Source organism: Aspergillus ambiguus, assembly GCF_047715705.1.
Source record: "Aspergillus ambiguus strain CBS 117.58 unplaced genomic scaffold BDV59scaffold_48, whole genome shotgun sequence".
Classification (NCBI taxonomy): Eukaryota; Fungi; Ascomycota; class Eurotiomycetes; order Eurotiales; family Aspergillaceae; genus Aspergillus; species Aspergillus ambiguus.
The window spans coordinates 83434-98445 of record NW_027395561.1 but is presented as its reverse complement, the minus strand read 5'-3'; the positions used below and the strand labels follow the sequence as shown (position 1 = coordinate 98445).

Sequence of the window (15012 nt, the reverse complement as noted above, 5' to 3'; positions counted from 1 at the left end):
AGCCCTTACTTAACTAAAAGTAACTCTCAGTCAAATTAATCCTGAAATCCATTTGCTCTGCATACTCTTCATATTTCCCAAAATTCTTCGCAGTGTATAGTTCAATGGCGTTCTACAACAATCTCGATACCGTCAGTTTCTTTCAGCCGGAAGAAAGAAATCCTCGGTATAGGAAGAACTGGCTTAATAGTCTGTCAAGAGCAACTTGCTATCAAGTTACCTCTTAGGTGGAGCATAAGCAGCTATGAAGAAGTCGAAACGAATATTGAATCCTTTAGCACTAACAATCTCTATATATAAGCGGCTGGGATACGATAGCGTTATTTCTTTTCTAGATTCCTCTGGGGGCCGAACTACATTTCGTGTAATAGAAAATAGAGATTTACATTCCTATCTAAGCCAAAATAGACCCTCAAAATATGTTTAACTTTCTTGGTTTCGCGTAATGCCTCGTATCCTTATATATACCCATAATTAGCGAGTCCTTGTGGCGGATATTACTAGCTGTAACCTCCTTCTCAAGTCATTCTGTGACTTCATTAGAGATAATAAACTGCCTCTTGGCACTTGTACGGAGATGGCTAACTATAGACGATATCCTATACATACAGATATTTGGTAGTTAGAGGCTTTGATATACGAGGTCGTGGTTCGGAATCAATGCGAGTTTGATATTTTTCAAGATGTCCTGCTAGAACTTAGCCAAGATACATGCCTCAGAAGGGAGGACCTTCCTAGTACCCACGGTGTCTGGCTTGGTCCGATAATTAAAAGATATCGGATTCAGGGCGCTTTTTAACTGCTCTTGATCTGTGAGAAGAACTGGAGTCCGCGGGTATCGAGAACAAGCCAGCCGAGGCACTGCGGTTGTCTAGGAATTTGCTATCGATGGCGCATTGCACCACAACGCCATGCCAACTCTTGTTGGCCGTAACGCTCGGTGCAATTGCGCTTTACGCTTGGAGTCGGAGGCATAATTGAACTACTCGTTTCGACAGATCTGGTTATTACGAGCATGAGCTGGGTTTTGGTTCATAATATTAATACCGTACTCCTTATACTTGAATAGAGCCCTGGTCTCGTCCTGTGTATCAGCGCGAGAATATAGTCATTTAGGGTATAAAGCTCCCACATGGAGGGGTCCCTAGATAGCTCATGAATCCAGCGGGTTTCGTCCCTTAGCTTGATCAACAATCATTATCCTGCAGAAAATGCATGTACCTATCATGTGATTTAATGCATAATCATCGCCAACTTCAAACATGACTTATCATGAGTCTTCCACCCCACAAATGACCCAAGAATCGATAAGCCTTCTTAAACGGCATCGGCGGCCGTTCCCTTCCGCGACGCCGCAGCCGATGTTGTCGTCGAACGGACCAAGAGCTCCAAACGCTTCTACCTTAAAAGGAATACCTCCGCTCGAGGGTATGAAAGACTGGCTACTGCTTCTTGGCCATACCGTTCGTACGACATATCGTTACTTGGGCACTGTTAACCGAGGTCAGGCTGATGATCTTGATCGTTTGAATGTCATTCATGTCGCCGGAACAAAAGGCAAAGGCAGCACATGTGCCTACGTGGACAGCTTTTTGCGAGAACATGCGGCGAGACATGGAATTTCTCGGAAGATCGGACTCTATACATCGCCAAGCCTGTGGCCCAGGCATAGAATCCGAATCGATTCGAATCCGTTACCAGAGGACCTCTTCGTAAACCGCATCCTTGAAGTTTCCAGGGGCCTGTCTCTCGATTTTGGCTCGTCGGCGCCCGCTCCCCAGACCCCTGGCTTTCTCCAGATGATGGCCATCATAGCGTTCCATACGTTCATTAAAGAAGGCGTCAACGTTGTCATCTGCGAAACACACCATGGCGGTGAGTTCGATGCAACAAATTTTATTCGCCGCCCTGCTATCACTGCCATCACGAAGATCGGGATGGATCATGTTGATAATCTAGGGCGAAGCTTCCGAGATATCGCATGGCATAAGACCGGGATCTTTAGGGAAGGGGTTCTGGCACTGTCGGTTCCACAGGATCCAGAGGCTGCAGACGAGATAAAGCGCCGGGCGGAAGAAAAGGGGGCGTTACTTCTGTTCGTCGAAGACGTTGGCGTTGAAGGTGTCCCACTCGAACAGCGAGAAAACTGCGTACTGGCTACGCAAATCGCTAATAGGTTTCTCCAACTGAGTGGCCACTCGCTCGACGAAGGCGACATTGCTGCTGGCATTGAGAAATGCCATTGGGCTGGACGCTTCGATATCGTCCGCCACCCTAACTGCACTTGGTACCTGGATGGGGCACATAACGAAACCAGCATGAACGTAGTTGCAGAGTGGTATGAAAGGGTGACCAGTCCTCGGTATATATGTTCCCCATCCAATCATCCCTGTAATCTAACATGTGAGTAGTGACTCTGTGCGGGTTCTGATGTTTGCTCATTTTTCGCCAAAGCGAACGCGGGACTGGACGAGGATACTAGGAATCCTAGGGGCTTCTCTACAGACGCATATTTCGCATGTCATATTCGTCAACCAAATCGAATTTGACGACCATTTCACCACTCCGGAAGGATGGTTGGAAGAATATGCCCAGTTCTGGGCAAACAATTGGCCGGGAAGCTCTATTTACAGGGCAGCCAGTGTTAAAGATGGTATCAATCAGGCCAAAAGGTTTGGCGCAGGAGCACAGATCTTGGTCACAGGGAGTCTGTACTTAGTAGAAGCTGCCCTAGAGATCGTCAAGACCGGGTCTACGTAGGATCTGCGGAGCCCAGATATGAAAGGCGCTTGAATTACTGCGGGCTTCTCTTCGCTCAGCTAAAGCGTTACCGACGGAGTCCGCTAATGAAAGACGTATATTTTGGCGCGAAAAAGAAGATCAGGCCTTATGATGGTGCTGCTGGCTCACTGTCAAATGTTCATTGCCTGAACATGCCCCAGAGTATTGCATAGGGCAAGGAATCGTTGGGAAGATCGTGTGAGCGCTTCACAGTACTCATCTACAGGCAGTCCAAGAGAGAGACATGGTATGAAGTGGTCTTGTCAAGCTCCATGGTAAGGCAATCTAGTGTAAAACGTAGACTCCAGGAACAGACGTGGTGGCCACTTTTAATTCCTGCCTATCATATTGACTTCCAATTCTGTACTGTGAATCCTTTCTCCTCTCCTTTCCATGCAAGCCGTAATCCCGTTGCATCTACTGCATGGTCGTCATCGAGTCCTCTTCAACCGATTTGACACAAGGATTTCCCTCAAGCTGTCCTATAGAACCATCTGAGTCAAAACTTACACTGGAAATGTCCAAGCAACACCTATCAGCTCGGACTTGCATCGACACATTGCAGAAGGATACTGACGCGAAAGCGCTGGCAAGACCAAACACTTGGATATGTTGCTTATGTCGCCGCCGGAATCAATGCATTCTTACTTGACCCTGCAAGGTACACGGCCATTAGCCACAATCAATGACGATTTTCTGCATACGTACTGCCCAACTTGTTCCTCCGACGCTTCTTCTGCGCAAGATACCTGTCGTGATAGTGGAAGGTCAGAATGGCCGCTGGCGGCTGGTGCTTAGGACGGGGTGTAGAACTTGACGATATAGGTAGGCATTTTCCAGATACGATATCCCAGAGAACTAGAATAGAGGGGTAAGGAGGGGATTTAACTCAGACCAAGTCTGCAGGACGATAAGACAGCGGTGTGATAATCCAGCCAGCCAAGCAGATACCTCCACCAATTCCAGACAGCAAGAGTGAGATGCTTCAATGGACTCCAGACATTCCCTTGACCACCAGTCCCGTCCACTCCCGGTCCAAGCCAATCTCCATGACGAGCCTGCCCGGATTGTCGAGGTCCGCGTGAGCCTTGGAGGTGTAGAACTCGCGATATCCCAACTCCCGCACCTCCTCCGACACGGCGTCGTTCTCGAGCTTCACATCCGCCTGCCGAGTGAGCTCCTGCAGCGCGCGCATGCGCCGCTTCTCCCGCTCCAGCACAATCGTCTCCGCCAACTGCGCCGTCATCACCCCATTCAACCCCATCCCGACAAACAGCGCCCGCAGATGTACGAACCCCAGCGCCAACACCACGGCCGACAGCTTCTCATCGCGACCCATTGGTCGCGCTCCCGCCGCGCTCCCAGACGCCTCCGCGGCGGCTGACTCCGCACGGGGCCCGCAGAGCTGCTCGGGGATGCGGTCCGGCATGCCCTCGCAGCGGGCGCGCACGTCCAGCACAAACCTGTCGTCGATTGCGTTGAGCACCACGCGCAACGCCGCCATCGTGAGCCGCGGGGTGGCCGTCTCCTCTAGCGCGTTCGCAGGGTGGTCGTCTTCGTACGCCGGGGCGGCATTCTGGTTGGGGCCGCCGGACGCCAGCGCGACGGCAACCCGACGGATATGCCGACAGAGCCAAAAGGCGACATCGACGTTCTCCAGGGCCATGGACTCGACGGCCAGCTGCACGCCGCGGTCGACGACCTCGCGCAGACGGAAGAACGCGCCGGCGGCAGCGTAGCACACGGCCGCGTCGGTCAGCGCCCCCTCGACGCAGAACCCGGTCAACCCGTGCGTGGTCTCGGTGTAGCCGAAGTCGGCGAGGGTGTGGGCGCGCAGCTGCGCCGTCGTCAGCAGCGGCTTGCCGTAGAGGTACTTCAGCACGAGGTGGAAGGCCGTCGGCAGCGTGAAGCACTCGCCCGCGACCGCCACGGCCTCGCTCGGCGCCACGCCCTTGCCCTTCTCCTTGTCGTGGGGCGCGCGGAGCACCTGCTCCATGAGCGGACTGCGCGACACGATCGCCGTGTGCACGCGCACGCTGATGGGCGGGAAGTGGCCCGCGCTCGACCGCAGAGTGATCACGAAGTCGCTGTGGATGTCGCGCTCGAAACAGCTGAGGAGGTGCTGCGCGATCGGGCTCAGGGTGTCTGCGCTTGGTCAGTTGTGTACGGGTAAATGAGGTGTTGGGTAGGTGAGTTACCGGCGTGGTCCTTGGTGGGAGCGAGCTTCGCCTTTGCTTTTGGTTCATTCGTGTTGCGTCGGTGGCCTCTGACTTTGTCGTTCGGGTTTCCGGCTGGCTCCTCTGTCTGGCCGCTTGTGATGACGCTGGTTGCCTCCGCCGGGTGGCCTGCGGGCTTGTCACGACAGGAGACATTCCCTGCACTGCTGGCATTGCCTGTGTTGGCGTTGTTGACGCTGGCAGCAACCGCCGCCATAACGATGTATCTACAGTGGCAGCAGTCGCCGGAATGATGTAGACAGCAGCAGGACCATCTGGGAGGACAGGTGCAGCCCGCTGGACGCGATGCGTGTACACAGCATGACTGATAGGAGACGCAGACATGGCCATGGACGCGGCAGAAGGACGGCTGGAAGGCGGGCCCTGTCGCCGGCGGACAGATATGCTGCGCCGGGTGAGCGACGTGGTCGTGGACGGGGTTACCACCGGCGGCAGGAGTGGCTTCGTTAGGCTGTTCTCTCGCCGCGGCTGTGGGACCGTCGCTTTGGATGGTTGAAGACGAGGAGGAGGCGTCGACGATCATCGGGGAGCCCATCATGACGTCGGTTCCGCTGGGGTCAGCTGGCTCAGCTGTGTTCTGTTAGGATGCGGCACTGGCGGGGGAACGGTTGAATGAAGTCAGTCTTACGCTTGGTCTTGTCGTGGGCGTCTGTCGTTGCCGCCGCCGCAGCATCATCATCACGGACTGGCTTATCATTGTCCAGATCATCATGGGGAGTATCGCTCTCACTGGTGGCCGTCTTTGCAGCCTCGGCCTTCTTCTTTCTCTTCTGGGCGGCTTTCTTCTTCTGGTTCCTTTTCTTGGTAGTTTTCCGTTTCTCGGATGGGCCATCAATCTGCGGGAGCGCCATCATTTTCTTCGCGCTGACGGGGGTGCCGGGACGGGAGAATGAGGCGCGAGGCAGCGTCGCGAGATTGGTACGCTCGACGTGGAAGAAGTCGTCGAAGGAGCTGGTCACGTTGGGGAGACCGGCGGTGCAGAATGAATTGCGTCGCTTCTTTTGCATGCTTTTCCTTGAGGTCTGTTAGAGGGCCTCAGGGTATCTGAGCGGTGGGATGCATTTTATGTCTTCTTACCTCGGTGGTGGTATGTGAGGATGCAGAGTCGGTTATGGGGCTGTGAGAGGAAGATGAAGCGAATGGAGATGGAGAGCTGTTATGAACTGCAAACAGTCTCTGGTAGAGAAATGGAAAACAAAAGATGCTGGTGGTTCTCTGTTGCTATTTTACCCATTGCCTTGTCTGTTCCTGCTTGTTCTGCCTTTCACAGACAGTTACGGATATTCTACCTGTCTGGTGACTGGGGTATGCGAGTTATCTTGTCCAAGCCAATATACCTCTCCATTTGCCTTTCATGCATAGCGGCAGGTGCTGAGCTGCAGGGTGCAGCCCATAGATACCAAGAAGCCATTGATGTCTATACCAGATGAGGGCTTCTGATGGCACGTGACGTCTGTAAATGGTATTCACGAGACGAAACAGTGAGTCACACGTGACCTGAGGACCCCTATCCATGGCCAATCAGAGGCCACGCGGCGGTTCGTTGTGTCCTGGTTTATTCACTACAACCAACAAACATCTTCACATCGTAAATCCCTTTCATTCTCTGTCTACAGGTTCAACTATGGAACACATAGTCCAGAGCTATAATCCCGCTCAACATAACGCAATTGGTATATCATAACAAACAGAAGGGGTAATCTAAAAGGAAGGGAGGTATCCAGAATCGAACCAGCAAAGAAAACGAGAAGAAAAGAAAAGGGTCAAGTCGTAGAAAGCAGTTGGATCAGAACATGCCTCCATCCATAGGTACCTGAGGCGGTGGGTACGAGGGCATGGCCGGCGGGGTCGCACCCATGGCTTGCTGTCTCGCTTTTGCGTTGAGGTTGCCGCCCTCACTGGAGGTTTTGCGCAGACGGTGTCTCGATTTCGGCCGTCTTTCGCCCTCGTCCGAGAACGTGCTGTGCTCGTCCGGTTCCCACGTGTCGTTGGGAGGGGTGTCGGGTTTGTCGCCCTTGATCGCGCCCAGGATCGTCTGCGTGGTCGTCTGGCGCCGACGCCGCGGGTTCATGGGAGGCACGGGAGGCGTCTCCATGCCGTTACTGAGGCTGGCGCCGGGGGGAAGGCCGACTGTGGGGACATTCGATGTGGACGAGACGAAGGTGGGCTCGGAGATCTTGGACTTATCGATAATCCGCTTCTGGAGTGCGGGGTGCCCAGGGGCGCGTTGCGGGGGGTTCGGTTGGTATGTGGTGGCAGGCAGGATGCCCTGGTCGGCCGGCAGATCGTACAGGGGAGGGGTGGCGTTGGCTGAGTATGGCGCGATGGGGGAAGGTCGCGGAGCCGCGGCACCGACCATCGGGGAGTTCATCGTAGGGGCAGGCTGCAGGAGGCGATCATGCGTTCCGGACTGGCTCCGGCTGCGGTATTGCCCAGATGCAACCGACGAGGATCGGTCATACGGGGAGTCACCGACCTCCACGGAGGGCCGGGTGGAGGAAGCGACCGAGTTCATCCCGTGGGTATCGATTTCGGGATACCCATGCTGTCCGTACGTGCCCACGGTGTCTTCCCGGAGAGTCGCCAAGTCTTCTCGGTCGCGGCGGTTCCGGCTCTTGGATCGACCGGAGGCATCGGAACTCGACCGCTCGCGACGAGATCGGAAGCTCGAATGGGGCGACGCACCCCGGCTGCGGCTGGACTCCCGGGAACCTCCTTGATTGACACGGTTAAAGGCCGCTATCTTGGACCGCACGGACCGGTCTCCGACGATATGCGGGGAGCTGGAGTTGGATTGCTTCCCAATGAAGGGCGGTCGCTCCTCCCACGAATCCTCTGTGGCTAGGGTTGGAGTGGAAGCGTTTCCAGCCCCGTAGCCCCTGTTTGCAGGATCCGGCTGTTTATTGAACAGGGGGTGCTTTCCAGACCGACTCTTCAGCAATGAAAATGCATTTCCCGGGCGTGGGGGAGGATAGTCCGGCGTTTGGCGCCCCGAGACGGGACTGGCGGATCTGCTCTCGGTTTCCGCGAAGCCCTTCAGCTTTTCTTGAACCTTTCTCCGCCGTTCCGCCAGCTCAGACTCGAATTCCTCGCGCTCCTTTTGGGTCTCGGTGCTCCCCCCACGGCGGTGCTGGGCCACAATCTGTCCCTGCCAGGAGGAGCCGTTGAGAGCTTGCTGGGGGTCGACGAAACTGGGCATTGTTGATTGTGGAGCGACCGTGGCCTTCTCTTCGGACTCGACGGCGGGAGGGTGGCGGTCATCATCACCGTTCACGGGATTGGGGGGTAGCCCCGGCGAGGGCGGCGGGAACATGGACGATCGATCACTGCCACTTCGGAGATGGGTGCGGACGAGCCCACTGAGACCCAGCCCAGAGGGACCCAATGTGGGGGAGTCTGGTTTCTCTGGGACCGCTTCTTCATGGTTGTTCGGGGGAGGCTCGACAATGTCCTGTTCGGCGATGGGCTTGAGATCTCCAAGATCGGAGTAGCGGACCTCCGGTAGCGGGCTCAGAGGGCTTGGTTCTTCTTCTGTGGGGGTCGAAGGCTTGGATGGAGTCTTGGAACGAAGCGCGGGATGGACCGCGGCATAGTCCCCTTCGTCCTCGGATTCGCTCGGGGTGGTGTCGAAGAAGGTACCGTGCACTGGTCTGGCGGAAGAAGCGCTGGCACTGGTTCCGGTGCCCGGACGCTGCGTCTCACTGTAGTGGGAGGAGACGGAGCCTCCGCGGGAGCGATAGCTCGTCGTCGAGGGGCCCCGGGGGCGTCCGGTGAAGTCCTGTGGAGTGGCCCGGCCGGACGTGGTGGGTGAGGGTCGGCTCAACGGGGGCGTGTTCCTCCCCTGGTGCATCTGGAGCTGGCGGCGGGTGAACTGCTCCTCGTCGAAGGCGGTTCGGGGCTTGTTGAAGAGGCCCATGGCGGTGGCTTTGCCGTGGTCTTCGGGTTGCAACGCGGCTACCAGAGCGGCCGTCTCGTCATTTTCACTGTGGGGAGGGCTGAGCGGAGGGGCGGCATAGGCGGGAGAGGTCTGGGGCTTTCGCTCTTTGGGTTCCGTCTCGACGGGCTGCGGTGTCGGGGATGCTGCGGAGGATGGGGGACTGCTGGGACGGGATGTCTGACCCGCCGGCGGCTCAGCAATGGCCAACTTCTGCAGCCTCTCACGAAGATTAGTGGCGCTCTTCGAATAGGACCGGTTGAGCAGGGGCAATTCGGGGGTGCCCGTGCGCTGTCGGCTCAGGCTCTCCAGTCGATGCAGGGCCGAGTTGTGTTGGTTCTGGACCGATTGCGCCAGGCCCTGGCCATACAGACGTCTCGATTTGACGGAGCCGCGATCGGGGGCCATCCCCGACAGGGGTGGTTTCGGGCCTGGATGAGCGGCGTCGGCCGCGACCCCGGACGTGTTTGCGAACGATTGCTCGTCGATGGAGGTGGCCGCGGTGGAGGTGCGGCCGGTTGGCACGGGCCCCGACGCGGTGGAGGAGAAGGTGGTTCGCTTCGTCGAAGAGATGCTCGACAACCCATCTTCGGATTCTGGGACGTGCGACTCTTGTTGGGTGTCCTCGCCGGAACCGGAGACCCTCTCTTTCTCCTGCAAGCGATACCGCTGGAAAGCGGACAAGGTCACGTCGGGCTCATAGACGGCGCGGCCGCCCATCCCGGAGCGGCCCGCTTCGGTCTGGGCGGCCGCCTTGACGGGAATCTTGTAGACCTTCTGGCGGCCGCCGAACAGATTGTTGCCTTCCGCGCGGCGAGCGCGGCTCATGATGCTGTCCTTCTGCGAACGATCATCGTCGGTCCCATAGCCATCGACGCCGGAGGCGAACGAGTCGGCGCGGGCGAGATTGAAGGACGGACGACTGCCATCAGTGGAGACTTCGTCGATATCGGCGAGGAAGTTGGGGGTATGACCGAAGAGGTTGAGGCGCGAGGCCCGCTTGGGGAAGAGCACACTGTCGTCGCTGGCCTTCCCCATCATGGAGTCGGGATCGTCCTGTTCCCGCAGCATGCTGAAGCGAGCGGACAGCTTGGGCATCAACAGACTGGTGCGGAAGTCATCCGTGGACGGGAGGGCGGTGGACAGATCGAGCTCGGGCGTCTCCTCGGGCTCTTTCTTGCTGCGTTTGGAGAGTTTGGCGGTGAGGGCGGAGTGGAAGGAGTCGGTGGACTCTCCCTCGTCGCGGAGCTTGTCCTTTTTGGACTTGAGGAAACGATTCATGGTGAGGTTCACCGGGGGGTCGGGGACGGCATAGGTTGCGTTGAGGAGGAATTGAGAGTTCGAAAGAATTGACGAGAGGATTGGCCGAGAAGATGGACGAGAAGACGACAAGAGACGCGTCAATTGAAGATGATACGGGTCGAATCGACGGGAGTCTGCAGGCCGGGAATGTGGCGCGGACGGGGGAGAATGGGACGATAGAGTTGGAATGTGGAGGGTCGAGGGCAAAGAGCGTCCAGAGAGGGTAGAGAGTGGAACGAGTGTACACAGTGGGAGAGAAGAGAGTAGAGAGAGAATGTGTAGAGGGTCGAGGGTAGAGCGAACGAGTGTACGGTGGGAGAGGAGGAGAGAAACGAAGGGATAGAGCACAAAAACGAAGGATCTGGATTCGATCGTCCTTTTGGGCACTTTTTTAGGAATTTTTTATTTTAATTAAATTCGTGGAGGAATTAATTGATCGAATCTGACAGAGTCCAGTCCACTAGCAGGAATTATTGGGGCCGGTGGTCTTGGACGACGATCTTGATCTATCATTTCACGATAGGATGGTATTATATTCTCTTCCGCTGGGGATTATGAGGATGATTCGATCCTATCGTTTGTATGATAGATATTCTATTTATCACCCTATACTACGTCCTATCCCATCCGCTGGTTAATAGTGATCTCTCCCATGGTTCCCTTGCGTCCCCTTGCGGATCCATCAGAAACTCCGTTTCACCCAAAACTGCCCGGAAATTTGGGCCAGCCGAGTTGATCCTCCTGTGGTCTCCACGAACTTCTCCCAGAAACTCGTGAACGGTGTTAGACTCTCACGTCATCCTGCGGGCCAGCTGGAAAAATCACTCCCAGCGAACTACAGGGCACTCCCTGACACTTAACTGTCCGCCGAATGACAGCCGTTGGCCTGGAAGATGCCTCCTCATCGTGTCCTCAGGAGGAGTGGACCCCCCCTGGACGATGAACTCAACAGTCGGCACCCGATCCACGGTCTTCCGAATGATTCAATTTCCCTCCTCAGCTCCTCCTCCGTTCCAGAATCTCTCTCGTGGCTCGGCCCTGATCCGCAAAGCTTCATCATTCGATCGTCTCGCGAACCCGGTGTTTCAGCTTAACACCGGCTCGCCTGCTGGTCCTTCATTAATCCTCCCCGTCCGATCGGAAGGCCCATCAGCGCAGTAGTTCGATCGGCTTCTTCCCAGATATCTTCGCTTCCTGATAGACGGCGGACAACACCCACCCTCCTCTGCGGGGGATAACGAGTCATGCAGTGGCCTCCTTCAATCTCAGAAACGTGCATCCTGCAACATATCCATGCGGCGACAGACCACCAGAAGACAAGAATGAAACCGAAACCTAATCCTCCCAGACGACTCATCAGACCACTCTCCCTTGCAGCTGCAGCCTTGAGACATCTGTCCATACCGGTGGACATCGTGCATGCTGAACGTCCCAAGAGGGTAACATGACGCCATGAGGGCATGACTAATCTGCATCGGTTTGTATGCATCACCATCATCATCATCCACCACCCCGCGCACCCACACGACCTCCGTTCACCTGACGCCGAACAGCCTCCCCTCGCTCCCCAGTCTCACCAGAAACATTCAGAAACAATGCAGGTCCTCCTTCTCGGCGGTCACGGCAAAATCGCCCGCCATCTCACCCCCCTCCTCCTCAACCGCGGCTGGAACGTGAGCAGCGTCATCCGCAACCCCGACCATGAGCGCGAGATCCTCGCCCTCGGCGCTGGCCGCAAGGGCAAGCTCAACGTCCTTCTCGCCAGCCTCGACGATGTCCAATCCGACGCCGCCGCCCGGAAGATCATTGACGACGTGTCGCCAGACTATATCGTCTGGTCTGCCGGTACCCCTCCCCTCTGATCCCTCGTTCCCTCCCCTCCCCATCCTACACACGCCGAACTAAACATCCCACAGGCGCCGGCGGGAAAGGCGGCCCCGAACGAACCTTCGCCATCGACGACCGCGCCGCCCGACACTTCCTCTCCGCCGCCTACGCCGCCCCATCCGTGACCAAGGTCCTCCTGGTGTCCTGGATCGGCAGCCGTCGCGTGCACCCGTCGTGGATGTCCGACGAGGACTGGGCCGGCATCCAGCACGTCTTCACCACCGTCCTGCCCACCTACGCCCAGGCCAAGCTCAACGCCGACGAGTACATGACCGCCCTCGCCGCCCGCCGCGCCCGCCGCCTCGCCGCCGGGGACCCGTCCGTCCGCCCCCTCCAGTCGATCAACCTCCGCCCCGGCACCCTGTCCGATGACCCGGCCACGGGGAAGGTGCAGCTGGGGAAGACGGCGCGCGGCCGGGGCACCGTCACCCGGGAGGATGTGGCCATCGTGGCGGATCGGCTGCTTGCCCGCGCCGACACCCACGGCTGGTACGATCTGTTGAATGGGGAGGAGCCCGTGGACGACGCCGTCGAGCGGGTCGCCCGCGACAAGGTGGACGCCATGGAGGGCGAGGATGTGGACGGCATGATTGCGCGGTTCTTCTCGTAGGGTTGTTTGGGGGGGGGAGGGGTCCGGTCATCTCCGGAGAATGTAAGTTGGTCTATATTGCACCGGGTGCAGTAGATCTATCCAATGGGCAGAAGATACAGAAAATATAGTATGCATATCTACATTACAGCTTAGCCTTGGGCGCCGCCGCTTCCTCCTTGGCCTGCTTCTTCAACAGCCGCCGCAGGATCTTCCCGCTGGCGCTCTTGGGGATGGCGTCGACGAACCGCACGCCGCCGCGCAGCTTCTTGTGGTACGCGACCTTGCCGTCCAGCCACTGCACGATGTTGGCGGCTTCCTGGTCGTCCGAGACCCCGGACGCCTTGCTCTTCGCGCTGCGCACGACGTACGCGAGGGGCACCTCGGTGCCGTGGGCCTGGCTCTCGACGCCGATGACGGCGACGTCGTCGATCGCCTCGTTATCGACCAGGATGCCCTCCAGCTCGGCGGGCGCCACCTGGAAGCCCTTGTACTTGATCAGCTCCTTCACGCGGTCCGTGATGTAGAAATTGCTGTCCTTGTCCTGGTAGCCGACATCGCCGGTCCGGAACCAGCCGTCCGCGGAGAGACATTCGGCCGTGGCCGTGGGGTTGTTGTGGTAGCCCAGGAAGATGTTGGGCCCGCGCATGTACAGCTCGCCGACCTCGCCGACGGGCACCTCCCGCGGCTCGGACCCGTCCTCGGGCATGGTCATGTAGCGCGCCTCGAGGTTGGGGAGCAGCTTGCCCACGGAGCCGATGCTCGAGCGCCACTCCTCCCACGGCTGGGTATGCGTGGTCGGGCTGGTTTCGCTCAGCCCGTAGCCCTGCTTGATGCCGACCTTGATGCGGGCGTACACGGCCTCGACGAGCTCCTGGGTGAGCGGGGCGGCGCCGGAGTTCATCATGCGGAGACTGGAGAGGTCGTACTTGTCGACGACCGGGTGCTTGCCCAGCAGCAGCACCACGGGCGGCACGACGTAGCTGAAGCTGACCCGGTAGTTCTGCACGTGCGCGCACCACTGCTCGAGGTCGAACCGCTGCATGACGATGAGCTGGTACCCCTGGTACAGGGTCTGGTGGACCAGACAGGTCAGGCCGTAGATGTGGAAGAAGGGCAGGAAGGCCAGGACGCGGTCGCCCTTGCCGTCCGGGCCGCCGTTCCACGTCAGATGGCCGGACTCGCCGGCCGCCAGCTGGAGCGAGTTGGCGACGATGTTGCGATGCGAGAGCATGACGCCCTTGGGCACGCCTGTCGTGCCGGAGGAGTACACCAGGAAGGAGAGATCCTTGGCCGGGTCGATCTTGGTCCGGCGGTAGCGGGTGGCGCGCGAGATGTTGCGCACCGAGGTGAAGTGCTTGATCTTGCCCTCCGGGTCGCGCTCGTCGCCCAGGAGCATGATATGCGACTCGGGGATGCCGACCTGCTTGGCGGCCGCCGTCGCCGTGGGCAGGTTCGCCCGCTGCGTGGCCAGCGCACGCGCGCCCGAGTTCTTCAACTGGAAGGCCAGCTCCTCGACCGTGTAGGCCGGGTTCGCGGGGGAGATCACGCCGCCGGCCCAGTGCGTTCCCCACATGACGACGGGGGTGTCGATGCTGTTCGGGGTATACAAGGCGAGGACATCGCCTTTGCGCCAGTCATACGTGGCCTTGAGGCCTTTGCCGAATTCCAGCGCGGTGTCCTTCAGGGTCTTGTAGGTGTAGTACCGCTGCGTGTCCGCATCCCGGTAGATGACTGGAGAGCGGTTAGTGTGTGGAATGGGGATTGAGCCGAACGGAGAGGGGATATACGCACTGTTATCGTCTGGGAACGGTCTATCCTTCCGCTCGAACAGGAACGTCCACAGATCGACATCGGGGATGTCGACGGAGGGGTAGGGTGAGGAGACGGGCATGATGGGAATGCGGGGAAGTTGGAGCTGCACGGGGGAAATGCAAGTCGCTGCAAGGGGTAACGCGCGAGAATGGGATCAGGCAGAGAATGCAGGAGAGGAACTATACAGCGGCCGAGGAGAAGAAGCGGAAGCAGAGGCAGAGACGACGACGATGGAGGAGGTACATAAGGCCAGTGGCCATTCGTTCGGCCCTCGGCATCTCCAGCAATAACCGGCGCCTCTTATTCAGCTTCCCCGGATGGTCTAGCGTGCCTGCCACGGCGGAGACGCTGGCCGCTGGCTGCTGAGTCAGCACCTCCCGTGGGTGTAACTTCCCGTGGTTGGCTCTGCTTCCCGTGGGTAGTAGATTCTCTATACAACACTCGGACAATGCAACTCTCTATACGAA

The 15012-nt window shown here is 58.0% G+C and overlaps 6 protein-coding genes across 6 annotated transcripts; 2 read left to right on the top strand and 4 right to left on the bottom strand.

The window, feature by feature from the left end:
• Positions 1 to 1262: 1262 nt before the first annotated feature.
• BDV59DRAFT_205676 (bifunctional folylpolyglutamate synthase/dihydrofolate synthase) lies at positions 1263 to 2760 on the top strand (the record flags this gene model as incomplete). Its single annotated transcript, XM_073694682.1, has 2 exons — positions 1263 to 2362; positions 2412 to 2760. The coding sequence occupies 2 exons, from the start codon at positions 1263 to 1265 to the stop codon at positions 2758 to 2760; spliced, it is 1449 nt and encodes a 482-aa protein (XP_073543722.1).
• An 871-nt stretch (positions 2761 to 3631) lies between these two features.
• On the bottom strand, positions 3632 to 6025 carry BDV59DRAFT_210605 (uncharacterized protein; the record flags this gene model as incomplete). Its single annotated transcript, XM_073695629.1, has 3 exons — positions 3632 to 4926; positions 5142 to 5588; positions 5647 to 6025. 3 exons carry the CDS (start codon positions 6023 to 6025, stop codon positions 3767 to 3769), a joined length of 1986 nt encoding a protein of 661 aa, XP_073543721.1. The 3' UTR covers positions 3632 to 3766.
• Positions 6026 to 6598: 573 nt separating this feature from the next.
• Positions 6599 to 10637, bottom strand: BDV59DRAFT_187607 (uncharacterized protein). Its single transcript, XM_073691250.1, has one exon. The coding sequence runs from the start codon at positions 10231 to 10233 to the stop codon at positions 6805 to 6807; it is 3429 nt and encodes a 1142-aa protein (XP_073543720.1). The 5' UTR covers positions 10234 to 10637; the 3' UTR covers positions 6599 to 6804.
• A 129-nt stretch (positions 10638 to 10766) lies between these two features.
• Positions 10767 to 12420, bottom strand: BDV59DRAFT_187604 (uncharacterized protein). Its single transcript, XM_073691249.1, has 2 exons — positions 12171 to 12420; positions 10767 to 12099 (listed from the first exon to the last, which is right to left on the bottom strand). Exon 2 carries the CDS (start codon positions 11756 to 11758, stop codon positions 11345 to 11347), a length of 414 nt encoding a protein of 137 aa, XP_073543719.1. The 5' UTR covers positions 11759 to 12099; positions 12171 to 12420; the 3' UTR covers positions 10767 to 11344.
• Positions 11579 to 12813, top strand: BDV59DRAFT_124023 (uncharacterized protein). Its single transcript, XM_073686856.1, has 3 exons — positions 11579 to 11735; positions 11845 to 12099; positions 12171 to 12813. Exons 2-3 carry the CDS (start codon positions 11850 to 11852, stop codon positions 12749 to 12751), a joined length of 831 nt encoding a protein of 276 aa, XP_073543718.1. The 5' UTR covers positions 11579 to 11735; positions 11845 to 11849; the 3' UTR covers positions 12752 to 12813.
• BDV59DRAFT_187603 (acyl--CoA ligase) lies at positions 12421 to 15012 on the bottom strand. Its single transcript, XM_073691248.1, has 2 exons — positions 14525 to 15012; positions 12421 to 14464 (listed from the first exon to the last, which is right to left on the bottom strand). The coding sequence occupies exons 1-2, from the start codon at positions 14622 to 14624 to the stop codon at positions 12876 to 12878; spliced, it is 1689 nt and encodes a 562-aa protein (XP_073543717.1). The 5' UTR covers positions 14625 to 15012; the 3' UTR covers positions 12421 to 12875.

Coding starts and splice junctions, on each gene's coding strand:
- BDV59DRAFT_187607 (XM_073691250.1), bottom strand. CDS start 10,233: ATGAATCGTTTCCTCAAGTCCAAAAAGGACAAGCTCCGCGACGAGGGA.
- BDV59DRAFT_187604 (XM_073691249.1), bottom strand. CDS start 11,758: ATGATGATGATGGTGATGCATACAAACCGATGCAGATTAGTCATGCCC.
- BDV59DRAFT_124023 (XM_073686856.1), top strand. CDS start 11,850: ATGCAGGTCCTCCTTCTCGGCGGTCACGGCAAAATCGCCCGCCATCTC. Junction 12,100..12,170: donor CTATATCGTCTGGTCTGCCG/GTACCCCTCCCC, acceptor AACATCCCACAG/GCGCCGGCGGGAAAGGCGGC.
- BDV59DRAFT_187603 (XM_073691248.1), bottom strand. CDS start 14,624: ATGCCCGTCTCCTCACCCTACCCCTCCGTCGACATCCCCGATGTCGAT. Junction 14,465..14,524: donor ACCGTTCCCAGACGATAACA/GTGCGTATATCC, acceptor ACCGCTCTCCAG/TCATCTACCGGGATGCGGAC.